The 26,865-nt window shown below is 49.9% G+C and overlaps 1 protein-coding gene across 1 annotated transcript in view; it reads left to right on the top strand.

Annotated features, from left to right (window-relative positions):
• The window catches only part of LOC149325081 (uncharacterized), a 462,194-nt gene that overhangs the window by 341,209 nt on the left and 94,120 nt on the right, over window positions 1–26,865 (top strand). Inside the window, exon 6 of the mRNA XM_089564180.1 lies at window positions 1,727–1,840. Within this exon, the coding sequence (XP_089420306.1) occupies window positions 1,727–1,840 (114 nt within the window). The remainder of the gene's footprint in view (window positions 1–1,726; window positions 1,841–26,865) is intronic.

Below are 26,865 nucleotides of genomic sequence, written 5' to 3'. Positions count from 1 at the left end.
CAGCACTGATTTCAAGCAGGATAATTATCTTTTTACTGCCACTGCAAAGGCTGCATCTACCAAAATGCTGCAACTGGGAATGGAAGCCGGGGATGCGTACACCCCTGAAATCGTCCCATTTTTTTTTCGAGATCATGACAAGGCGCAGCCGTTAGGCCGAAGCGGCTTTCTATCACCCCCCTTTACGACTACGATGATACTGAGATATGGCAATCTTCTGCGACGGCCCGTAGTTTAAGACGAATCTGCGTGTACCTGCTGAACTCTTCATGGATAACGAATTGAAAGTCTGGAAGAAACGACGCCGAGCGGCAGTAAAAATGGCGGTTCATACCACCCCACGTTATTCTGAACAATAATTTAGACTACAAAAGGGTGGAAATTTGGGCTGGTTAGAGCATGATCTGAGGCTAAAAAACAGCACAAACGGGGACGAAGCAGAGAGAGGGTCACGACGGCGCTGAGGGACACGACGCGAAGCAGAGAGAGGGACACGACAGCGTCGTGTCCCTCTCTCTGCTTCGTCCCCGTTTGCGCTGTTTTTTTAGCCTCAGAATAATTTAGACGATGTACATGTATAGCGATGCCATTCCTCACTTTATTGTAATCAGGGTCTGGCCCACGCTTTGAAGCAGCGCTTCGCGGGTGAGATCTGCCAACTCAATGCGGTGCGGCATTCGCATCGCCTGCTTTTGCACTCGCTTCACTGCATTTTAATCTGGTGTTCCATTATTGTATTTTTGATAGCTTCGTGCAGAACTTGCTACGTAAGGAAAATTACTAAGCGCACGTGAAACGCAAGTTCGTGTTGGCCACGTTTTTTCTCACTTTTGGGTGCCATGTAAGGACAGTGGCTCTCACACAATATATACGGTAAAGTGCCTCAGCTGCTATCCCACATTTACCTTTATTTTGGGCGCAGAGCCTATTTGAAAAGTGGGGATTATTTTCTAGTGATATTTCTATCACTTTATTGTCCCTTCTACTCATTAAACTGAAATTTTGACTAACTTCTGGGTATAAAAATTACCGAATACACTTTGGAAATTCTAAAGTGTGCTTGGCGAAGGCCTTGTGGTCAACCCACTGCCGCTTCCCCGAACCGCTTGGCGCGGAATCACTGGGCCGCTTCGGAGCCACCCGTCTCACTCACTCGACTGCAACGAGACGTCTGGCGAAGGAGCGGCGGTGTAGCTGCCACCGCCGACGCGCGCGCGCTCGTTCTACAGCTACTGTGTGACGTCACGGTTCCTATGTACAGCTGCGCCGTCCACCGGCGCGCCGGTTGCTAAGGAGGGTGAAAAATCAAGAGGTTTTAAATGAGGGCAGTACGTTGCGCCGCTGCACGGAGGCGAGGCCACAGTTGGCACGTTTCCAGCGCACGGACGGACACCGCGGGCAGGGACGGACACCGCGAGCATGAGCCATTAAAGGCTTTCGCCTTAATAATTCGCTTTAGAAATTCAAAGACAAATTTAATCATATATTAGGCTTTACTAGGCGTTTTTCTTGGAATATTTGGTCATAATGAGGTTGAGAGTTATTTGACATTCACCCTCAAGAGCCGGTGCAGGCAAATTTTTAGAGCAGCGGCACTTCTGTAACACTTGCCAATTTCTAGTTCTGGCAAGAGGTAACGCAAACTACTCATGGTCACCCGCAGTAGCGCAGCGGATAAGAATTCTATATTCTGCACACTGATAACCTCGGTAATGTCTCATTGTAGGCATGCGGGGAGGGGACCCCAATGACAGCAGAAGCAGGAAAGGCTGCCATCACCGGAAAGGTGAAGGGCAAGACTGTTTACGCGTACGACGATGACACCACATGGGATTCGAAGGTACGTCTGTTCGATGCCGTGAGATTTGCCATACTAGCATTCATTCGCAGAGCCCTGCGAACATTTGCATAAGTAAAAAATGTGTTGAGCTGAGCGCGTGGGTCAGACTGGTAAGCATGCACAGACGCGGCAGCCCGAGGAATACACATGAATAACAGTCGTGAACTTCTGGCATAAAGAAAAAGCTGGATGTGAACCCACTGAAAAAGACATCGTGCTCAGCAGATGCAAATCAAACATCTATGCAGGGTTCAGGATAAAAATCGGGAGATATTTTTATTGATCCAAAATGCTCTAATTCTAGGATTTTGGCGTTACGTATTTCCGGCAAAAGCCTGTTTTCTATAAAAGGAAATCTTTTGGGGGAGCTACAAATGCTCAACTTTTGCTCAACTTTTCATAATACGAAACTAGCAAGTTCCACTGTTTACCCCATCATCTATTTCTATTTTATCATTTTATTAATGCTTCTTCGCCTGCATTATCATCTTTAGCGCTGCAGGTGTGCGATGAGACACAAGTGATAACATAAGCCGGAAAGGCTGCCATCACCGGCAAGGTGACCGGCAAAACTCTGTATGCGTACGAGGATGTAACCACCTGGAATGCATGCCAGACCTGCGTGCATTTGCACATTAAGAAAATAATCATCCAACACCATACCCACAATTTGGCATAGTCCTAACGAACGGGTGCACCCTATGAACGCATACTCTAGTTCGGATGTCAAAGAGTGCAATTTCCTTCTGGCATAATAAACGTACCTCTTTATTGTGTATGCGCCATCTCCTACAGATGATAGTGCTAACAGTCGCCGTTTTTTCAACGCCGAAACAACTGAGAAATAAAACGAAAACGCCGTCGGTGAATTCCAAGGCTAATATACAACACCACACCTGAAAGCCAGCCAGTAGAAATTTTCCATGGGGACCCACGATGCAGTTGAAGCCATACTGATCATAGTGGCTTTTTACGCTATCTCCCATGCTAATAAGTTCGCAGCAATAGCAATTTTCTGAGCCCTAATCCCTGTGCATCCTGGAAACGGAAAGATGCCATAACGGAGGGCTCGTGAAGCACAATAACAATGTCATGGGGGCTTCTCGTCAGCCATGTGTGCACTGCCCTGACTGTAAGCAACGCAGGGAACATGGGCGCCTGTTGGCAAGAACCTATATTCTTCACAGGTACAGCCGGCCAAATCTTTAGCTGGTGTGCGTGATCGCCGCGTTTTCCTGGTCCTTCAGCTTATGGCGGTGCAAACTTGAGAAAATATCAAATCTAAGCACAGGCTCACTAAGCCCGTGCTTAATATTGAGCTTTCCGAAAGTTCGTTTTGTCTTAAAGCGCAGGAGCGCAGAAAAAGCGGCTGTCGCGAACGCCAACTAAGGAGTTGGCCGGCTGTACACTGATAGATACTCAACGGAGATAGCTGAGGCCAGAGAGATTTCGAAAAAATCAGAAGTCTGTGTCAGTGCACCATCGTTGTTTTTAACTGAAAAAACTTGTCTTCTTAGGATAGCAACGCGGCAGTTGATTGAAAACTCTTCGTTTGTTGTACTCACTTGCACATCATCCCACTATCTTTGTAATTTTGTTTCTTCGCGGGTCTCATGTATGGGCCACGTGCGGGTCGCTGCTGCTGTCGGAGATAGCGTCGGTTATTTTTTTTTTCCTCTCGACTCGTGGGCACACTCAACTGTAATTACGTAGGCGCAGCGCATGCCAATCAACTTCATTACGGTAGTCAACGCTTTGTGGTGTTCCTATGCCGTCCTTTTTTCGCGCTGTGGAATTGCAGGCATGAGATATCAACTAGCACAACAATTCGTTTAGAGCTCCTTAACCTGTCCCTGCCATAACCGTGCACCACCCGCAAATACTTCCATTAGTATACAACGCACTAGACCTGATACTTAAAGCCGATTTAAAGCATGTGATTGGATGTGAAATGGAATCTGTCAGAACTTCAATGGGTTTCATCAATGAAAAGTCCGAATAATTTAGAACTCAGATCTCAGGGCTCAAAGAGACACTGTTTGACGTGAAAAACATAAAGCAGGAAATCAAAGAAGAAAACAACCGACTCACAAATGCAGTGAAAACTCTCAGGCATGAATTAACTGAACTGCAGCAGTACAGTAGAAGAAATAACCTCGAAATCAAAGGCATCCCTCTGGCACCCACTGAAAATATGATTTCTGCGATGGCATCGATCTCTCATTCCTTGAGCACCGAGTTCGATGAATCCGATGTTGAAGCTATCCATTGTGTGCGCTCAAAAAACAAAAGATGAACCTAACATCACTGTTAAGTTTGTTTCCAGAAAAGTGAGAGCCAGCATTCTGAAAACCGCGAAAAAGCAACGGCTAAACACCACACTTCTGCGCTTTGACGATCGAGAACCTCGTGTTCATCAACGAACATTTGTGACCGGGAAACAAAATTTTGCTAGGTAAAGCATGGAAAGCCAAAAAGGAAAAATAGTTGAAACACACATGGGTATCAGATGGCAATATCCTGATGCGCATGTTCTACATATAACCTGTGATGATGATCTTGCTCAGGTAGTCTAGAATCATGGCCTCTTCCGTTCAAGAAAAATGCGCTAAATGGCACGAGAGCAGGAACCTTTCCATTTTTAATTGCAATGTCCGCCACATAAATCAAAATCTAGACCAACTCACTGTACATTTATTGCAACATTCTTTCCAGTATGATCTTATCGGTGTAACTGAAACCTGGCTTAAGAATGGAGTAATACCGTACATACCGCGTTACAGAACGCTATCTTCACCAAGAGATAGCACCGCAAGGGGGGGGGGGGGGGGGTGGCGTCGCTCTTTTTATTAAAAACGGCATAGATTATCAACAAGTCTCAGAGTCCTCTCCAAGTTCTAAAACCACGGAAGCACTTTTTATTCGCCTTAAGACAGACGTCGTCATACGCATGGTATATAGTCCGCCAAATTCGTGCAGAAATATATTCATCTTATATGGAGTCCATTTTGGTTCCTCTGATGTCTTTAATTAATCAATTATTTATAGTTGGTGATTTCAATATAGTCCGCCAAATTCGTGCAGAAATATATTCATCTTATATGGAGTCCATTTTGGTTCCTCTGATGTCTTTAATTAATCAATTATTTATAGTTGGTGATTTCAATATTGACTTTTCAAAGGATGACTGTCCAGATTACATTTTTTATTGGAATTGTTCAACCTCAAGAACGTTATCAATGCACCCATTAGAATCACACATCAGTCTGCAACAATTATTGATCACATTTTATGTAACCATGATACGGATGTCTGTGCTGGTGTTTGTAACAAAAACATTGCGATCACTATTCAACTTTTTTGTTCCTGCCACGCTCGGGTCTCAGTTGTAATTGCCCTACCCATACCAATGCATTTTCACTGGTGGACTATGCGCACGTCAGGCGTTTCCTCGAATCTTTTCATTTCGAAAATTTGTGTCACAGTGACAATCACACAGAATTTGCTTACTTCGTATCTGCTGTTTCCGATGCAATTACCAAGTCAACGCGGGAGTTTTCTCGGCGCAACTATAAACAAGTCATATGTCCTTGGATTACTGAGGAAGTACTCACAGTATTGAAAAAAAAAAGGATTCATACTACAATAAGCTCAAAAACAACAGAACAAATCCTTATTACTTGAAACAGTTTAAGTATTACAGAAACAAATCCGTCGCGCTGATGAGAAAATCAAAGAAATTGTATTATAATAATTTGGTTAATCGTCAAGGAAATGATACTAAGCAAGTATGGAAGATTGTAGGAGAAGTGACTTGAACAATTAAAACAAAACAGATAATTCCTGACAACTTGTCAATACAGGCTGCAGACCAGTTTAATCAATTCTTCACAACCTACGGTCAGAACAGCGCGCAACCTACTTTTCTGGCTCCAGTGACATCCGGCATACCTTGATGTATTAATACTGAATTCATTTTCTCGAACATTACTAGCGACGAAGTTACTAGCGTTGCAAACATACCCACGAATAAAGCGGCCGGGCCAGATGGCATAATGGCTAAGATAATCAAGGACTGCCTTGCTTTGTGTTCTATTGTGCTGAATATTCAATCACGCGATATGCTCTAGCTTATACCCCGATACTTTAAAAGTTGCAAAAGTTGTTCCCATATTTAAAACTGGTTACCCTAACAACCCATCTAGTTAAAGGTCAATATCTGTACTGAATGTCGTCAGTACAATTTTTGAAAAAAAAAAAATTGCTTCCCAACTGAAAACCTTTCTTGGTACTAATCATATTTGTCCTCAGCAACACGGATTTGTTTCTAGCTGGTCCACGTCCACGGCTGTACTTACTCTATCACAGCCTATCCTATCTGCTCTTCATAACCATAATGTTGCTGTAAGCGTATTTATAGACATAAAAAAAGCTTTTGACACAGTCACACACTCCATCCTTTTAATTAAACTGGACGCATATGGTGCGCGTAGCGGGTCACTTGAATTCTTTAAAAGTTACCTTTCTGCACGACAGCAGCAAGTTGTCCTCAACAGTTCACGTCGGCATACCAAACTATTACGTGTGGTGTACCCCAGGGCACAGTTCTGGGAGCGTTTTTATTTCCATTGTTTATTAATGACCTCCTTAATGCAATACAGTGTTCTCAAATGTTGATGTATGCGGATGACACTGCACTTACCTTTACTGGCAACTCATTGGAGTCAATGGAAAATCCTATGAACAATGAACTCCAACGTATCTCGGCGTGGTTTCGTAGTAATCATCTAACTTTAAATACTGAAAAAACTAAATGTGTTATTTTTCGTTGAAAACAAAAGTGTATTGAATCAAGTCTTTTTCTATATTTGTTGAAAACAATACTATTGATAATGTGTCTTAATTTAAATATTTAGGGGTTATGTTTGACTGCCACTTGTCGTGGAAGGAACAGGTGCACAGTATGTGTAAAAAGGCTGCGTACGGTTGTTTTACATTGGCAAAGACACGGCGGCACTTTCCAGGTGCTATTCTTAGATCACTGCATTTTTCATTATGTCACGGTCATCTCAGTTATAGCAGCCAATAATGGGCAATCACATTCAAAACGGATTTATCCCCATTGCTGACACTACAGAAACTTGCCTTGAAAACCATGGGATTACTTTCTTCGTATAGTTCTAACAATAACATTTTTGACGCAATGCAAATCATGTCGTTCACAACCTTACGCGATTACAAAAAAGCTGTTATGGTCAATAATATTATAAATACCAACTACCCCTTACCTCTTGGTGCATTCATTATTCCCGTCCGCGACACTAGACAAACCACTAATGGCAATTTTAATCTTCCTATTTGCCATAATGCGTAGGGAGAAAGACGAATAGAATTTACAGGAGCTATAATTTGGAACTCGTTTCCAGTTCAAATAAAGCAAAATAGGAATTTCAAACTGACATGCAAGAAACATTTTCTGGTAATCGAAGCAAGGCTACAAAGTTAGCTTTTCTACAGTGTGTTTGGGATTGCTGACCTACGTGTTATTTTGTATTGGACCGCTGAATAGCCTCATTGGCTATCAGTCCTAATGTCTGTGTATACATTTTGTTTCTGTTAACTCAATAAAACTTCTTGATTCTGATACAGTTATCAGTAATTCGACACTGTATTTATCTCCTTTTTTGTGTATGGTAAAACACAAGCTGTGTTTCGATGAGCCCAAGCTCAGTCCGGTGTAAAGAAGAGCTTGAAATATATTTACCAGAAAATGTACAATACCAGCTCCGTAACGTTTCAAGAATGCGCGCATTTTAACGTTTCAGCAATGCGCGCATTTTAAAAACCGAAAAGAATCTCAAAAGCCGCCTATATCTGGAGTCATTAATCATTCAGACAACCGACCACACTCTTAATCGCACTGACGGGGCACTTCATAGTGCATACGCCCGCTGCCTAGGGCACATTTTAAAGCATAAATAGCCAGCCTTTCACGTCTGTACCTTTTTGTGAACAAGGCTCCCGTGTGGGAGCCGAAACGTCGTTTAAAGTGTTCATTGTTTTTTGGTCGGTGTTCTGCCTTCTTCTTTCAAGAATGTATTATGAAATCCATCTGGGCCTGCATTTTTGTCTTCGTCGACTTACGAGTTAGGACCCCATTAGTCGATATCACAGGTAAAAGCTCAATATAACTTGCAGCGCTTCATAAGCGAACCAGCTCTGGTTTATAGTAATGGATACGCCTTTACACAGAGCACCCAATCGTCTTGTGTCCTTGTGTAGCATGCGCTGTTGAAAAAATTATTATGAATAACCAACTAGCCCGTGAGCTCACCCTACCCAAATACATCTGGTGAAGCATGTCCCTGGTCTGGTGCTCGAATCACCTGGGGGGGAATGCTTGGAAAATGGGTTTCTGGCAGCACATTGTGTAAAATAAAAGGGCCACAATAGGCTATATTGTAACGTAACGTTACAAAGAAGTCTCCTGCGCCGAGGAACACCGGCAGCCAGTCAGGTCAGCACGAGACGGAGCAGAGTCACTTCGTCTTGAGGGCAGGGGTCGTCCGGTGCGAAACCCCGCAGGCCGACGCGGCGGTACGGGCACGCCCGGTAGAGGTGACCTGCTTCACCGCAATGGAAGCAGAGGGGCCGACGGTCGCGGGCCCGCCATACTTGACTCTTACGGGGTCGCTGATAGGTTGGCGGAGGGGTGTAGCGAGGAGGACCCTGCGGCTCCATTGCTGGGGATGCGGTTTTGATACTGTGGTCCTGCGTGGGAGCCCTACGTAGGATGGACGCGTACGTGGGTCTCGCGTCGAGCTGGTAGGAAACGTCAGGAACTCGCTCAGCTGCCATACGCACCTCGTCCCGGACGACTTCAGCTAGTGATGGAAAGGACGGCGTGTTGCAAGGCATCCGGAGTGCTTGCAGTTCTTCTCGCACGACAGAACGGACGAGGTTGCGTAGAGCATCTATATCGCCACCGCCCTGCATAGGTAGTGCGTCGGACCCAATGATGTTCACGTCGCGATTGTATTGACGAGCCCGGTGTTGCAGCGTCGTCTCCATGGTGGTAGCCTCACTGAGGAACTCCGCAACAGTGCGCGGTGGGCTGCGCACTAGTCCTGCGAAAAGTTCTTGCTTCACGCCCCGCATCAGGTGGCGCAGCTTCTTGTCTTCTGGCATCTGTGGGTCTGCGCGCTTGAAAAGGCGCGTCATGTCCTCATAAAACATGCGCACGCTCTCGTTTTGGCGCTGGTTGCGCGAGTGCAGCGCAGCTTCTGCTCGCTCCCGGCGGTCGGCACTTGGAAAAGTGGCCTTCAAATCACGCCAGAAGGCTTCCCAGGATGGAAAGGAAGCCTCATGGTTTTCAAACCATGTCCGCGCCAACTCTTCAAGAGCAAAGTAGACGTTGTGGAGCTTACGCACATCGGTCCACCCGTTATAACGTGCCACACGCTCGAAGGCCTCAAGCCAGTCCTCGGCGTCCTCGAACACGTCTCCATGAAAAGACGGTGGTGTTCGCGGCTGATGGCAGAGGATGTTTGCCGGAAGCCTACTCTCAGATGTCATTGCCGCAGGTGTTACAGGGGCCCGAGGCTGCGTCGTCCTGGTAGCGGCCGGAAGGGGTCCAAATTCCGGGGGCTCTCCACGTAGGCGGCGGCCGAGGCGCTGATGTACCGGAGTAAGCTCCGTAGTGAGAGGTAGATTATGCGCTGGAAGCGTACCCAGCACCTCCACCAGATTTGTAACGTAACGTTACAAAGAAGTCTCCTGCGCCGAGGAACACCGGCAGCCAGTCACGTCAGCACGAGACGGAGCAGAGTCACTTCGTCTTTCTCCAATGGCCCAGTAAAGTTCCACAGGTTCTTTATCCTCCTTGCACCAGGGGTGCCCCGTCAGAGACGGTTTGTTCCAACTGGAAGACTTGAAGACGCAGGGATAAAAAAAGGACTACTTGAAATTTATGTACAGCTATTTGCATTGCATATACAAGTTAAGGCACTACAGACATATTAAGCGGCAAAAAGGACTAACAGAACAACAAAAAGGCGGAACTGGCTAATACTAGGGGAGGCCCCTACTCGGCGTAGCCGAAGATGCGTTGCATCTCACCTTAGCGCAGAACCCCGCTTCCAACTCCGGGGCCCGGTTTTAAAGCCTTAAAGGCCCGGCCCACATTTGGTAGCACCCAATCATTCTACATCCTTCATATCATTGGCTAATCGAGAGCATGGTCAGCCCTTTCGAGAAAAACAAACGCACAGTCGTGCCAGCATGTGCGGAGTAGAACGTTCTTTCCACCACAAAATAAAAATAAAAACAAACACAAATACACATTCGTGCCAGAACGTGCGCGAATCGGTTCCGCGGGGCGGGTGGACACCCGTACTTCCCGGCGCGTTCGCGAGCGGCCGCGTTCCAAGGAGACGCTCCGCTTTGAGTGCCCCTAGCCGCGTTCCAATGACCCCCGCGAACACTACCGATCCCTTACACGCCCTTCCCAAGATTCTACAAAGGGCTCAAATGCCACTTTTAGAATTACAACAATGAAGGGATCGGTACGGGTCACAAAACCACCCGGTGAGTGACATCCCGCAGCTACATCAGTACTGGCACCAACACAACCAAAAGCAAAATAATGCACACGGGCGCCAACACAACACAAGCAAATTGCACACTCAAACACACACGGTGACACGCTTGCTGTGCGCCGTAAAACGGAGTCCAAGTTGATAGGCTATACTCAGTTCACTTGCATTCACACTGTCGTCCTGCTCGCGAATGAGCACACACACGCACCGACACTCGCGACTGGAGCGTTCACTAGCACTCGTACGATGTCTGTAAGTGGCCACGTGAGCCTCCTTAGTCGCACCGAGCGCCCCTGTGTGCGTTCGAGCCACCACACGTCTCAATAGACACGATCAACGCCCAATGGCCACTATGCCCATTAGGCCGACGCCACAGCGGGGCAAGAACTCAACAGCTGGTGCCCTCCAGGATCAAACACGTCCTGGTTCTCGATGGGTCCAAACCCATGACCACACGACGCACCTGAGGGTCCGCTCTCTCTGGCGCGCCGGTACGAGCCGCGCGCTGCATAAAGAGCATAGCCCCTGCCTTGTCTAACCGTACCAGTGAGGCCGGTTTTGCTACACTTGATCAAGCGTACTGAAGCACGGAACGTACTGTTCCACGAGCAGACTTTCAGTGCGAAAGCTACGCACCTGCCTCCTGCTACTCTACTTCGCTTGGGGCCATTTGCACCTTTACTGCACGGGCAAACCTTGAAATTGCCGCTCCGTGCTTGATCGGCGCTTGCCGGCTTCGTGGCATAGTCTGAGGCTGCATGAGCTCCCTCGCAGTCGCTTGACCCTAATTTGCCTTGTGGCAAGTCGCCACGCATCTCGTCCACAAAGGACCTGGTGGGACACACGTCGGGTGCGTTCAACAACTGCGCGTTGCTCTGCCCGGTCGGCCCAGCAAGCCCGCCTCCGTTCTCTGGTTCGCATGCAACGCTCTTTCCATCAATGACGCTACGGGGCCCTTCATGCCCTATGACCGACACAGTGTGCGGTTCCAGCAACGCTAGACTTTCTCCTGTCACTAGCTCCGCGATCTGACCTCTGTCGTCGCTGGCCGTTCCCTGCTGAGCTAAATGCTCTTTTCCGCAGCTTGCTTGAGACCGCGTTTTTGGAATTGTGAGACTCACTTCCAACAATCCTGAGCACGCGTCCGCGTCCCTGGTGTCATTTGGGATTGAGCTAACCTGGGCGGCCGTGTCGTCGGAGTGCGAGATCACCGCCTCTAATACCGCGACGCTGCGTTCCATCAGGATGCTTTCTTGAACTGCGACTCCAGCTTCACAGAAATCTGGCTCACTTTGTACTTCTGCCTGGCTGTTTTCTTGGCCTGTGCTTGACAAGCATAAGGCTTTACCTTGCAGCACAGGTGGCCTCTCCTCTCGGGACTCGGAGTAGTTGTCCCTCGCTAGTCCACTAGCTTTCCTAGACTCCTTGAGCTCAGCGAGCTCCAGCGCTAGCTGCTGGCGCTTTGCTTCTAATTCCTCCAAGACGCACTTAACATCCTGAGGTTTCTCCTCGCACAGCGGCGCCTTTCCTCCATTCACTCTCGCAAGTTCAGCCTGAAAGTACGCTAAGCGCGCCTTCGCCAATTCCACTCGATACTTCCCATCAAGTGAGGGTCGGCTTGGATAACTCTCCATACCGCCTTCCGTACCCCTCAGCTGTCCTACCGGCTCGAACACAGGGACGTGAACAATGCGACCAAGGAAACTCACGGTTTCGATGCGTCGATCCGCATTGCCAGCTCCTTGGCGTCGGGGTCCACCGCCACTTCCCCGGACGATGCGATGAGCTGTAGCACGCCGCTGGTCCGCCGCCGGTGGCCGTCGAGTTCTCGACGCGCTGCTTTCCTTGACCGGATGCAGTGCCGCGTCGCTGGACACCTGCCGTGGTCCTTGCGTCCTTGCCGCCGTCTCTCCGCAGGTTCGTTCTCGAACGCTGACCTGTTGCCTTTTCGTCGCCTTTCTCCCTGCCTTCAGTCTTCTTCCTGCGTCGTCTTCCGATGGCCGCAGGATCCTCGTCGACTGCGCCAGTAAAGTTCACAGGTTCTTTATCCTGCTTGCACCAGGGGTGCCCCGTCAGAGACGGTTTGTTCCAACTGGAAGACTTGAAGACGCAGGGATAAAAAAAGGACTACTTGAAATTTATGTACAGGTATTTGCATTGCATATACAAGTTAAGGCACTACAGACATATTAAGCGGCAAAAAGGACTAACAGAACAACAAAAAGGCGGAACTGGCTAATACTAGGGGAGGCCCCTACTCGGCGTAGCCGAAGATCCGTTGCATCTCACCTTAGCGCAGAACCCCGCTTCCAACTCCGGGGCCCGGTTTTAAAGCCTTAAAGGCCCGGCCCACATTTGGTAGCACCCAATCATTCTACATCCTTCATATCATTGGCTAATCGAGAGCATGGTCAGCCCTCAAACTACCGTAGGGTAGTTTGAGGGCTTCCAGAAAAACAAACGCACAGTCGTGCCAGCATGTGCGGAGTAGAACGTTCTTTCCACCACAAAATAAAAATAAAAACAAACACAAATACACATTCGTGCCAGAACGTGCGCGAATCGGTTCCGCGGGGCGGGTGGACACCCGTACTTCCCGGCGCGTTCGCGAGCGGCCGCGTTCCAAGAAAGGAGACGCTCCGCTTTGAGTGCCCCTAGCCGCGTTCCAATGACCCCCGCGAACACTACCGATCCCTTACAGGCCCGTTGCGTTCTTCCTCATCTTCTAAGGAAGGCATGTGTCAATATCGCACAAGCCGGATTTCGGTCCCTCGCGAATAGATTTTCCACCAAGGAAGGGTGAGTTGACCAAGGCCATTACCCAAGTATTTCTCCCTGGAAGAGCCGAGTACCAGGCCGGGAGAAATCTTCCCCCTATAAAACCACTGGATACCCGCGGCACTGGGGGTAGAAGCCGGGACCTCCCGAATGCGAGGCAGATGGTTTACAGCAAGGCCGCTGCTTCGGTGGCCTTTAGAAATGCACCCGCTTTAGAAGTGCTTGTTCAAGCTCACATTGACGGGACAGAGTGGGAGTCGAACCCATTTGCTGCCGAACCCGAGGCGAGTGCTTTTGCCGTCAGAGTGCTCGAGAGTAAAGCGTGCCCTACCTTGTTCTCTATGTTTGCTGTATGTTACCGCCCGCCAAAAGGTTTATTGGAACCTTTTTTTTATTTTTTGGAGCGCATGCTGGAATTTGCAGTAGAAAACCAGTATGAAGTTGTCTTAGGAAGACACTTTAACATTGACATGAGCTCCGATGGCGGTAGGAAAACTGCATTTCAAAGGCTTCTTACGTCTAGCGGATGTATAAACGTAGTTGAAACTTTCAGAGAATAACAAACTAAAACAACGACTCTTGATCTTTCTATAACCAACTACAATCCACTATGGGTTACTAGTGGAGTTCTAGACTGTCCTCTTAGTGATCACTTGCCAATAGATACGTTTATCCCAGCAAGAGAAAACAAAACTGAGAAAGATAACACTGGAAAAACACTTCAAATAATAAACGAGCACACGTTAGCTGCCTTTCAAGACGCCCTGAGGCAGGTATGTTGCAAGGAGGTTTTTCACCAAAATGAGGCTTAGGTAGCCTACGATACTTTCTTAAAAAAGTTCTGTGGTGTTTATAGGCAACATTTCATACGGATGAAAAGAAACCATACGGCTTTTTGGAAGCTTTGGATCACTAAAGAGCTTCTAAAAAAATAAAGAAACGAGACAAACTTTACTCCAGATTTATAAAATCTCGTAACTGTGAGGAGCTTCAATCCTTGAAAACTTTTTGAAATAAGATAAATAAAGAGCTAAGAAACACAAGAAATCGCTATAGGCGCGTGGCAATATGCCCATATTCTCGTCGTGCGAGGGACATTCATTCAGACAATCTCCCTATAAATAAAGTTTCTGTAAACCGATGCCTTTTAACCGGAGATCATTCAGTGAATGCATTCAATCAACACTTTACGGACACTGATTGCTATTCATTACAAAGCCTACCATGTATATTTAAGTTGCCGGCAAATTAAGACATTTTATTTTTTTGCAAGCGACAACCCCTGCTGAAGTTTGTTAGTGTTTCTTATACTGAAAAATTCACGTAGCTCCGACGCTCATGGCCTCCGAATCAGGCCTGTCAGACATGTCATATGTGACATTGCAGCATTGTTAGCACATATCTACAACTTATGGATAACATCAGGTACTTTTCCAGAAAAAAAATTAAAATTGCAAAAGTAACTGTGTTATACAAGAAAGGGGACAAGCTCGACATAAAAAATTATCGACCGATATCTATTCTCCCGCAATTTTCCAAAGCGCTAGAAAAAATCATTCTTAACCAGTTAGCATCTTTCAGCATGAAACATCAACTATCGCAGACGCCCAATATGGCTTTCAACAAGGCAAATCAACAGAACTAACAGCACAGAAGGAATACATACTGCAAAACCTCGAAAATAAGTTACTTTTCATTGGTCTATTCGTAGACTTTACAAAAGCGTTCGATAGTATTAATCATGACCTCCTAATAAACAAGTTCGAGAGATATGGTATCAGCGGCCTTCCTCTTCATTTACTGACATCCTACCTTAGAACCCGGCAGCAATATGTGACCATAAACACTCAACCATCATCCACACGACAAATACAGGTAAGTGTCCCTCAGGGAGGTATCCTTAGTGGCGTCTCTCATAGCATTAGTCGCTTTGGGACGTTAAACCCCATAAACCAAACCAAACCATCTATTCAACATTTACATCAATGACATTGTCCTTATCCACAAGAAAACGAAATTCATTAACAAGGCAGTCGACACTAGTGTTTTTATCATAAAACTCATATGGAGGCCTGATTAACGCAGCGAACAATTTCCTAACCCATCTTTCTAAGTGAAGCTAGGACAACATTATAAAAGTAAACTCCCAGAAAACACAAGCAATCATCTTTAAGACAAAAGGTGCATGTCTTCCACGAACGCACACGATATCTTATCACGCACACACAGAATATTGCTGGGACTTTGGGGCAACCCAACGCTCCCTCCACTGTTGGGACTAGGGCATCCCACCGCTGCCACCACTGTTGGGACTGGGCCTCCGAGCCAAGAAACGGTCGAGGCGACAGTTAGTCAAAGCACTTTAATGCGCAGCATGTACAAGGGCTTTTACAGGATACAAGGACCAAGAGCACCACGGGCTAGCACAAAGAAGGGCCCCGGCGGCCAGCGTAGCTCCGGCGTGATGGCTCTTCTGCTGCCCGTCTGCTGCTCGGGCTGTTGTTGTTAGAGACTGTAGAGAATAGAAAAGAGGAAAGGGCACGGGCTTGTGACTGGTGTGGCTACCACCACCACTGCCTGCATGCCGATAGAAGAGAGAAAGAGTAAGAAAAGATAGAAAGAAGTAGACGAGAGAAATAGTGAAGGAGCGCAGAGAAGAGCCGCCACGTCTTGCTGTAGGCTTCAGCCGCTGAAGAGCCTGTGCCCCTGCCCTCCATGATGGTCTGGGGACAAGAGGGCCTCATCTGCAAGGTGGCCAGGGGAAGGACATTGGGCTGGTGGTGCCTGGACGACTATAAGTAGATGTCCAGTCCCGTCTCCTACAAGTAGACGAGGAGACCATCCATGGCGCTACGGGTGTTGTGGCTGGCAGGAAAGAGGAGGTCTTGTGTGGTCTGGGCTCGTAAGCCTAGTGCCCGGTAACAGGTGATGAGCTTGGCCTGTTGAGGCACGAAGGTGGGGCATTCCCGGAGGAGGTAGTCCAGTGTCTCCTCCTGGTGTCCGCAGCGGGGGCAGTCGGGAGCTGCTGCAAGGCCCTTCCTGTGTAGGCGGTCGCCCGTCCAGGAGCACCCGATCCTCAGGCGCAGCAGGAGGGCCCTCTGCTGCCTGATGAGTCCGCTGGATGGAAGGGGTGGCGGTTGTCTCCCCTCAGAAACCCTGGGGTCAGGGTGTCGAAGCAGCAGCTGGCGCTCCGTGATGGTGTGCGCAGCGTCCAAGGGCACCACAGCTGAGCTCAGCAGTGCCCCGTTGCTGTGCGCAGCCCTGGCCGCGGCGTCAGCGGCCTCGTTGCCCGGCACTCCGACGTGGCCAGGAATCCAGGCCAGATGGACAAGGCATCCCCTGTCCCGGAGGCGATCCAGCCTGGCCGCCAACTTGCGGAAAACAGGCTGACGACACGTCGACTCGGAGAGCAGCTGCAGAGCCGTCCTGGAGTCAGTGAGGATTGCTGCGGACAGGATCTCTGGGTGGGCCTCGAGGACATCTGCAGCCAGGTGGAGGGCCGCCAATTCTGCCAGGGTGGAGCTGGCGACGAAAGGAAGACGAGACTGCCTCGTCTCGGCGAGGGTCGGGGCCACGCAGGCAGCATCTGCTGAGGGGCAGTCTCCGTGGATGACAGAGCCGTCAGTGAACAGGGGGGTGCAGCCCGCAAGCTCCTCCTCCAGCATGTATGCCGCATCCTGCCGGAGCCCGATGGCAGGTGTTGAGTGCTTGGGGCGGGCCCCAGGTGCAGGGAGGTGGACCCGGAACCCATGTCCCAAGTCTGGTCGAGGGGGAGGCGGCAAGGTCTCAGGCTGCCCCCCAACCAGCTGTTCGAAGGCCCGGGCAAGGTGCCCCATGCGAGAGCCCGGCCGCGCCAGGAGACGCTCCAGGAGGGGGCGGCCATCCGGAGTGAGATGAAGACGTCCTATATGGCCATGCGGTCCGCCGCCCGTAGCTCCATTGGCCGGGCCTAGCCTCGGCCAGGGTGGCAGGTATCTCTGGGAGTTCCGGGGGAGTCCAAGGCAGAGGCGGCTGGCCGCCCGCTGACAGCGCTCGATGGAGAGGAGCTGGCTGGCATTGAGCCGAACCAGTGGAAGGGCGTATATGAAGTGAGCCCCTGCCATGGCCTGGAAGAGGCGGAGGCCCATGTGGAGTGTGATGCCCTTTCCGTTCGCAAGCAGCTTCCGGATGGCACCCCGTGTGCATGTGGCCCGGCGGCAGCAGGCCCGGACAGCTGGGCCCCAGGTGATGTTCCCGTCAGAGCACTGCACGGGCCTCAATCTGGGGCCCGAGCCCGGCCCGGGCCCGAGACCTGAAGCCCGAGCCCGGCCCAGGCCCGCGGCTTCAAGCCCGGGCCCGGCCCAGGCCCGCTAAATTATCGCTCCAGAGAGCCCGGCCCGGCCCGTGAATCCCGCAGTGAAGCCCAGCCCGGGCCCGGCCCGGCCCGTTTCACAGTAACGCTTGAGGTACAGTGCTCACTCTGAGCAAGTAGACTGCTACTAGACCAATAAGAAACTGGCCGACAAAGGTCCTGAAACCACCAATTGGCTTGCAGAAAGTTGCTTCTTTTTAACCCAGATTAATGCGATTAAGAGTAGTGCTCGCCAGACCCGTCTTTTGGACAGTGATCTTGTGTAGGTGCGCAAAGATAAACTCGGAAGTTCCGAGAGCAAAATAAAAAGAGCTGCATACGCGCGTAATAGACCACTTTGCATTCCCCCATGATTTTAATATATATTTTGCCGCCCGTGAAGTGTAAACTTTAAGGGCACAGGGTAAGCCCTATACTTCCCATGCATTTTAGGCCATGTTGAGGTACAAGTTTCTCACCGCCTAATGGGAGTACCCTGGTAATCTATACATAATTTTGTTACAAATTTTGCGCACTTTTTACTCAACTAGAATAATTGAAATGTGTTCAAAATTGGATCTTTAATGAAATTTTTACCTGTAGTACATAAATTTTGTCTTTCTTTTCACATTTGAAAATTCATAGCCGGAACACTGCCGAGTGAAATTGCTTAATTCTAGTTCAGTAGTTGCCAACACTTATGTAGATGGCTGCAAAAGAAAATCAGCTGTCTGTCTTGAAAGAGATTGGAAATAATGGTACCTTTTTAAGAAATAACACTGTTTTGAGATAATTGAGCCTAAAGTGAAAAAAGATGTGAAAACAAATTTTCATTCGCACAAACACATTCATAGCCATTGGTTTAATAGCCGCCTACTTCGTAGACATTGCCGCAGCCATATTTTTATTTTTGGGCTTGTCGTTTTGCTTGCCGGGCCTCTTTTGTGAGCTGTCGTGTTCCTCAGTCCGCAAAGTACATATGCTTGTGGTCCGCTTCCCTCAGCCACTTGATGGTGTTGCGCCCTGGGTTCAATCCACACGCCTTCAAAACGTTGGCCCGTGCGATGCTACCATCATTAAATGAAATAACAGCGTCCAGTGTTGCCATCCTTAGGGTCTTAAGCCTAACAAACACGCGCGCTTTGTCACAATTTCGATGAGCTCAACACTTCCACCGCACTGTCTACAAACAAAACTCTGTGTAATTGCGGCACAAATACCGTCCACAGCCATTAAGGCATATTCGCTGCTGCTCTGTAGCACATCGTCTCCCTGGAAGAACACAGAAAATCTTGAAAGCTTCGATGTCGAGGAGCTGGCGCGTTCGGCGTCTCATTAGGTCGCGGAGATTTTTTTTTATTTTTCACGATGAGTGTAACGGTCGTGGTGAAATTCACGCCTGCCGAAGGCCTTCTTTGCCCAAGGCATCTCATCTTATCAACAACAACCAACACCAGCACAACATACAACACTCATCGGAAGGGAACGCACTCGGACGCAGCTGCATGAAAGTTGCAGAATCGTGGAAAAAACGTACGCAGCGCCACAGGATTGTCTTGGCTGGCTAAAAAAGACAGCTGAACAGTAGTTGCCAAACAATTTTTTATATATGGCTGATTTCAGACAAGATTTGAAATCAGGTGGTGGGTTTTTGCTAGAAAAAAGTGGCGATAAACGCGGAGGTTACCCGGAAAGGGCGCGTGGCCGCTGACTACTTGGTTTCGGAAAAAGCGTTTTTCAGCCCGAAATATGGCTTTCTGAGGAAAGTGCGATTATGGAACATGTGTAGAAAGAATCGAACTTCTAAAATTGCAGAAGAAAAAAAAAACGATTTTTTTTCTAATTTCAGCTTACCCTGTGCCCCGAGCCCGGCCCGGCCCGTTTCACAGTAACACTTGAGGTATACTCTGATCAAGTAGACTGCTACTAGACCGATAAGAAACTGGCCGACAAAGGTCCTGAGACCACAAATTGGCTTGCAGAAAGTTGGTTCTTTTTAACCCAGAAGGAAGTGATTAAGAGTCGTGCTAGCCAGGCCCTCTTTTGGACAGTGATCTCGTGTAGGTGCGCAAAGATAATTCGGAAGTTCCGAAAGCGAAATAAAAAGGGCTGCATACGCGCGTAATAGACTACTTTGCATTCCCCCATGATTTTAATCAGTTATATTTAGCCGCCCGGAAGAATAAACAATAAAGCTGCTTAGCAAGCAGTGGGATGGCATTTTTTTAGTGAATGCGATCTCACAGGTTGAAATCGTAGCCGAACTGGTCGCGTTTCAGCAGAAACGAAAAGCTAAAGGACTTGAGTATTTCATGGTGTGTCTTTTGAAGACTATAAGCGTCCTAAACTTTGGGATGACGAATGATCAATGGCCAATTAAGACCGGTTGAATTTTACTCTTACTGGTGGAGCAGAAGATAACGTGCGAACGACGGGATAACAGGGCAAAACCCTTGTCATGACAACCAGGCTCAAGAAGCGAGGAGAGATAGTTGTGCTTATTCGATGAGATTTACAAACTCTCGCGAGCTTTTGTGGCTATTTCATTTACGAGACGTTCCGGCCAGCCCATCAAAAAGAAAACCAAACGCGCTTTATTTTGTAAATTTTCTCACATGAGAAAAATATAGTTATAAAATTGAAGCTATGTTTTTGGGGCTTACGGGCCCAACGGGGAGTCAGGCTGTGCGAGACACCGAAGCAAAGGACTCCGGATCATTTCGACCACCTGGGTTTCCTCAACGAGCAATGATACTACAAAGTACATGGCTGTCATGCTTGCCGCCTAAACAGAAATGCAGCCGCTGAGGATAGGAGCAAACCCTGGTTCCCCGGCTGAGTAATCAAGCGCCTTGACCACTAAGCCACCACGGCGTGGAAATAAGGAAATAAATAAGTCAATGAATAAAGTTTAGTTTTTTTCTCAGCGCGTACTATAACCCATAGCTCATCCGTGTCGCTGCTCCAATGTCGCAGTTGTGTACTTCACTCTGCAATAGTGAATGAATAGTCGGACACCAGCCGTTTCTGTACGGACCCAAGCCCCACTCGCGTCCGCAGCTATAAGCCCGAGTCCGGCCCGTGCCCGCAACTTCAGGCCCGGGCCCGGCCCAGGCCCGGCAAAACAGATCATGTCCCGGCCCGGCCCGGGCTTTCGGGCCGGCCCGAGCCCGTGCAGTGCATTAGTTCCGGTCAATGGGCAGACCGAGGTAGCGGCGGAACTGCTTCCACGGCAGTTCCTGGCCTCCGATGTTAATGAAGGTCTTTCCTCGACGGGCCCCAGGGCGAGTGTTGATGAGCATAGCCTCCGTCTTGGAGGGAGAGAGCGCCATGCCTGCTCGTCCCAGGAAGGCGCTTATCCTGGTGATGGTGCGTTGCACATTCCTGATCACATGCTCACGCTGGCGCCGTGGACCACGGCACCAGATAGCGATGTCGTCCGCATAGATGGAGATGCGCACAGGGAGACGTAGGCCACCAGGAAGACAACCAGGAAGCTGCGCCAGAGCGAGGTTAAAAAGCATGGGGCTCAGGACGCTGCCCTGGGGGACCCCACTCGTGAGGCGGTGCGGGGAACTGGTGGCGCCTCCAACACGGACACAAGATGTTCGGTCCGAGAGGAACCCGCGGACATACTGCTTGATGTTGCCGCAGGCCCCCAGGCAATCCACGGCCTCAAGGACGGCATCGTGCGTCACGTTGTCGAATGCCCCCTTGATGTCCAGGAGCACCAGACAGACAACGTGACGCGAGTGCCTGGCATCTTCCAGGCAGGAGACAACGTCGGCGATGGCGTCTGCCGTGCAGCGGTGCCGACGGAAACCGCACTGCTGCTCAGGGAGAAAAGCCATCTCCTCAGCCAGCCAGGTGATACGCTCCAGGGCCATGGATTTCATGATTTTCCTCGGTGCTGAGGTCAGGGAAACTGGCCTGTAGGAAGACAGCTCAGCAGGCGGCTTGCCAGCCTTCAGCACAGGGACAACGAGGGCCGCTCTCCAGGCCTCAGGAAGGGAGCCCGACGCCCATACCTGGTTGTACTGGTCCAGGAGCCTGGCCCGCATGGCAACGTTCAGGTTCTTGGGCATCTGGTACGGGATGCCACCCAGGCCCGGAGCGCTGCGACGTTTGGCGTGCCGCAGAGAGTTGGCGAGCTCCCCCTCCGTGAAGGTATTGTTGTACCGGTCTGCAACATGAGCGGCCTGTTGCGGACTCAGGTGGTCAGGAGGGCCAAGCCAGGGGTAAAGGCCTGGAGGGGGGACCCCATTAGGGAGGAGAGCCTCCGCCAGCCTGTCGGCTAGCTGCTGCTCTGTGAGGCCGCCAGCGACGGCGATGGCAGGGGGTCCTGTGAAGGGCTGGGTTCACGAGGGACCGGAACAGCCTCCAGGCCCCGGAGCTTTCCCTGGCAGCCACCAGAGAGGCCAGATTCCCTCCCACGACTCCAGGCGTCGTAGATTGTGGGTCCGACGGCAGGCCGCATCCAGACGGTTACACTCTGTCCAGTGCTCCAGCCTATCTGTCCGACGAGCCCTCCTCTCTACCCGACGTCGCCGGGCCCTAAGCTGGAGCAGGTGGAGGTCGGGCACAGGCTAGCTGGGGGGAACCTCACATGTGATTGTGGCCGCCTCAGCACACCGTGCTACATGAGTGAGGATGTCGTCCATCTGCATGGGCTGGCTGCAGAGGAGGTCACGCAACTTATCCCAGTGGGCCACTTTGCATAAGCGTCCATCCACTCTCTTCCCCAGGTTTGGAGCAAGGGTGATGGGAATGTGGTCAGAACCCCACGTGTCCGGCGAGGGGTGCCATCCATATACGCAACCTGAGGAGACGACGGTGAGGTCAATGCACGTGCGAATGCCCCCACGACGGACAAACGTGGCAACGCCAGTGTTCAGGATATGAAGCCCGGTGCCACGGAGAGCCGAAACCAGGTCACGGCTCCGACGGTCCGCCCTGCGGGATCCCCACCGCGGGTGAGCCGCGTTGAAGTCCCCGCAGGCCGCCTATAAGACTGGCCAGGTGCGGCAAGGATTCCGCGTCCCAGAGGGTTCTGGGGCGCACGTACGCACTCGCCACGGCTGTGTCCACTCGGCCCAGTCTGACCCTCACGCATACAAGCTCCAAGGGAGCCACGACCGCATCACACGCTGGCACCTCCGCTTGAGCGAGATTCCTTCGGACAAAGATGGCAGCACGGGATGGTCCAGGGGGATGGCTGACCTCCAGGCACGGGTCAGCCGTACAGGTGGGAAGCTGACAGGAGGTCCTGCACCCATAGCCAACGTAGCCCGGGAGTCGGAGCTGGTCCCGCCGGATGTTCATCTCCTGGAGGGCCAGGACGTCGAAGTTCTCCATGCGGAGGCGGTCCAGCAGCTCCGAGTAGCGCGGGCGGAGAGCACGGCAATTCCACTGAAGGACCCGTGGTCTGGGGGTCATCAGTGGGGGCCTAGCCATGATGGTGTGGCTGTGTCTGCCGTTCCTGCACCCTACCTGGAAGTTGCTGGATGGCTGCTGGGAGCAGCCATGTGATGGCCTGGAGGGTGGCGGCCAGGGTTCTCGTCAGCTCCTCCTCCAGTTGGCTGCTCAGGGGGAGGGAGCCGGTGCACTGCCCAGGTCAGGAGGAGAACCTGAGGATAAGAATGTTGCCCTTAGCCCGCTGAACAGCCCTGATAGGAAGAGGCGCCTCCAGGGCAGCAGGCAGGTCCCCATTAGACACGCTGGCTGGGACACCGTGGACATAGCCGATGGAGATATTCTTGTCAGCTGCCCTTCCAGCTCGGACAGGGATTCCTACCAGGGTGGTCAGCTCCAGGAGGGTCGCCAGGCACTCTGGTGAGCCCGCGTCGACAGCCACGATGTTGCGGCGGCCATTGACACTGACAGCAAGGACCCCTTCCTTGGCAGAAACCTCCGCCGCGATGGCGAAGCGGCATTGGGTGGTGAAGGTCCCGCTCTTTCCCCGCGGCCGGAAGAGGACTGTGCCAGCCAGGTTGGGAGGCGTCTGTTGCGGGAGCTGAGGTTGGCGCGGGTCTCGTCGTTTTCGACGAGACTGTTTTGTTTACCAAGGCCCATCCTCAGCGTCCATGAGGGAATAGGGCTCTCCGGTAAGGAGGTCCAATGGCCCAGGAGGAGCCGAGCAGCCCCCAATTGGTGGGCGAGTGGGGAGCCCCTCTTGGATGTCTTCTGCCAGTGCGAGGTCCTGGCAGCCCGACCGAGGGCCAGGCTGGCCAGCTGCGGCCATAAGCAGAGGCCGCGCTTCCGCCTGGGGGACCCACCAGTCAGCAGGGATAGAGGGGGGCGATGAGGTGTACCCTCTGCTGGCGCCTGGTCCCGGGGGCTCGACGGGGGGCGAAGTTCGCCAGCTAGTGGCGTAGGCGAGCGCTGCACACCCGCCACGAGATGACCGTTGTCAGCAAGGGAGACAGGTAGGCGCTCAGGCGTGCCCTCTGCTGCGGGGGCCACATGAGAATCCCGTTGTGAGGCCGCGTCTGCGGTCTCGTCCAAGTCCGGCGCCGCCCCGTCCAGGGTAGGAGATGCCAGGTCCTGGTGTACAGGAACCATGGTGGCATCTGTCCGCAGGAGGGGACGTTGTGTCCATGCGGTGACAGGTGTGACACACACCATGGGCTGGACAGGGAGGGGTTGAGGGCTGGTCGATGAGGGAATGTTAGGAGTAGAGAGGGATGCGGTGTCCTCCCTCTTCTTTCCTTTCTTCTTCCCCTTATCCTTCTTCTTCATCTCCATAGGAAGAGAGGCTGGTGTGGCCGTCTTCAGAATGTCAGCCGCTTACTTGCTCTGCCTGGTTAAGGCAGGGCTGAAAGTAGCTGGGTCACAATCTGCTGGAGAGGCAGGAGCTTGGGAAGTTGTCCGGGGGCCACAATACTAGATGCTGCGTTAAGAAGGCTCCGCTGGCGTAGGTGTTGCGACAGCATGAACTCGGCACTGTACTCTAGGTGCCGCCGGAAGATGCTGACATCACAGCCCACGCTGGCCCAGCGGCGGCGAGCCGGGGGGCTAAGGGAGCGGTCACGGCGGTGGTTCCCAGCAGGAGCCATGGCGGGAAGGGCCAGGGAGCCGCGCCGAGGAGCCCGGGCGCCCTACTCGAGAGCGGCGAGCGCGCGGCCGCCGGCGCGCCCGGCCCTGTTGTGCATCGTGCCCTGAACTGGCACGATGCACAATAAAGGGAACGCAAAGATACAATAATGGATAAACGAAAAAAAAGCATTAGTGAACATTCAAATACAGAAATACATACGGGCAAAAAAAATGAGCGATAGAATGCTGAAAGGAATTAAATTGCAAAAAGCGTACAGCACAAAATCATACAAATAAAACAGCTTTGAAATTGACAAGCATAAATAATAAGTTACTAAAAAGCAAAGAAAATTGGTTAGGCATTCATGGCGTCAGTGTATACAACAGCAAAGCAAACAAAACCGAAAAAGAAATCCAGAATGAGCCCATAAAAGGAGAGGTAGGTTGTTACTGAGTTTCGAATGAGTTTAACAAAGATAGCAGCGTGTGGCGTAACATTTGTTGACCATAGTTAGTGCGTGCTAGATAGGTTGTTATTAAGTTTCTAATGAGTTTAACAAAGATGGCAGCGTGTGGCGTAACATTTGTTGACCATAGTTAGTACGTGCTAGATAGGTTGTTATTAAGTTTCTAATGAGTTTAACATAGATGGCAGCGTGTGGCGTAACATTTGTTAACCATAGTTAGTGCGTGCTAGATAGGTTGTTATTAACTTTCTAATGAGTTTAACATAGATGGCAGCGTGTGGCGTAACATTTGTTGACCATAGTTAGTGCGCGCTAGATAGGTTGTTATTAAGTTTCTAATGAGTTTAACATAGATGGCAGCGTGTGGCGTAACATTTGTTGACCATAGTTAGTGCGTGCTAGATAGGTTGTTATTAAGTTTCTAATGAGTTTAACATAGATGGCAGCGTGTGGCGTAACATTTGTTGACCATAGTTAGTGCGTGCTAGATATAATAATAACAATAATAATGCTTTATTTCCACCAAATCAAATACAATTTGATGGAGGAGGGGAGAAAAAAAGCGGCTATCCGCTTGACGGAGTTCTCCTCTCCTGTTCAGACGGCAGAGACAGAAAACGAGGAACTAAATTGAACATCAAGTCATCAAGTCATTAAGAACATAAAACGAAGAACTAAATTGAACATCAAGTCATAGATGAACAAAAACATCAATATAAGCAATGTCTGTAACCGAACAGAATACACAGAAATCAAAAGGGGGTATCAGCAACGAAAAAGGGGTATCAGCACAGTAGACGACCAGTCATCAAATAACAAAAAGGTTGGAGAGCAATTCATAAAACAGGAGTTGATGTATTAGCACTTAACCAAATGAACAATCATGCTACGCAGAGAGGAGATGGTTGTTATTAAGTTTCTAATGAGTTTAACAAAGATGGCAGTGTGTGGCGTAACATTTGTTGACCATAGTTAGTGCGCGCTAGATAGGTTGTTATTAAGTTTCTAATGAGTTTAACATAGATGGCAGCGTGTGGCGTAACATTTGTTGACCATAGTTAGTGCGTGCTAGATAGGTTGTTATTAAGTTTCTAATGAGTTTAACATAGATGGCAGCGTGTGGCATAACATTTGTTGACCATAGTTAGTGCGTGCTGGATAGGTTGTTATTAAGTTTCTAATGAGTTTAACATAGATGGCAGCGTGTGGCGTAACATTTGTTGACCATAGTTAGTGCGCGCTAGATAGGTTGTTATTAAGTTTCTAATGAGTTTAACAAAGATGGCAGTGTGTGGCGTAACATTTGTTGACCATAGTGCGTGGTAGATAGGTTGTTATTAAGTTTCTAATGAGTTTAACATAGATGGCAGCGTGTGGCGTAACATTTGCTGACCATAGTTAGTGCGCGCTAGATAGGTTGTTATTAAGTTTCTAATGAGTTTAACATAGATGGCAGCGTGTGGCGTAACATTTGTTGACCATAGTTAGTGCGTGCTAGATAGGTTGTTATTAAGTTTCTAATGAGTTTAACATAGATGGCAGCGTGTGGCGTAACATTTGTTGACCATAGTTAGTGCGCGCTAGATAGGTTGTTATTAAGTTTCTAATGAGTTTAACATAGATGGCAGCGTGTGGCGTAACATTTGTTGACCATAGTTAGTGCGCGCTAGATAGGTTGTTATTAAGTTTCTAATGAGTTTCACATAGATGGCAGCGTGTGGCGTAACATTTGTTGACCATAGTTAGTGCGTGCTAGATAGGTTGTTATTAAGTTTCTAATGAGTTTAACATAGATGGCAGCGTGTGGCGTAACATTTG

This window comes from Amblyomma mixtum, chromosome 10, assembly GCF_055824585.1.
Source record: "Amblyomma mixtum isolate Tamu chromosome 10, ASM5582458v1, whole genome shotgun sequence".
NCBI classification, from domain to species: Eukaryota; Metazoa; Arthropoda; class Arachnida; order Ixodida; family Ixodidae; genus Amblyomma; species Amblyomma mixtum.
Note: the sequence above shows the minus strand (reverse complement) of the source record. Positions and strands in the feature narration are given on the sequence as shown.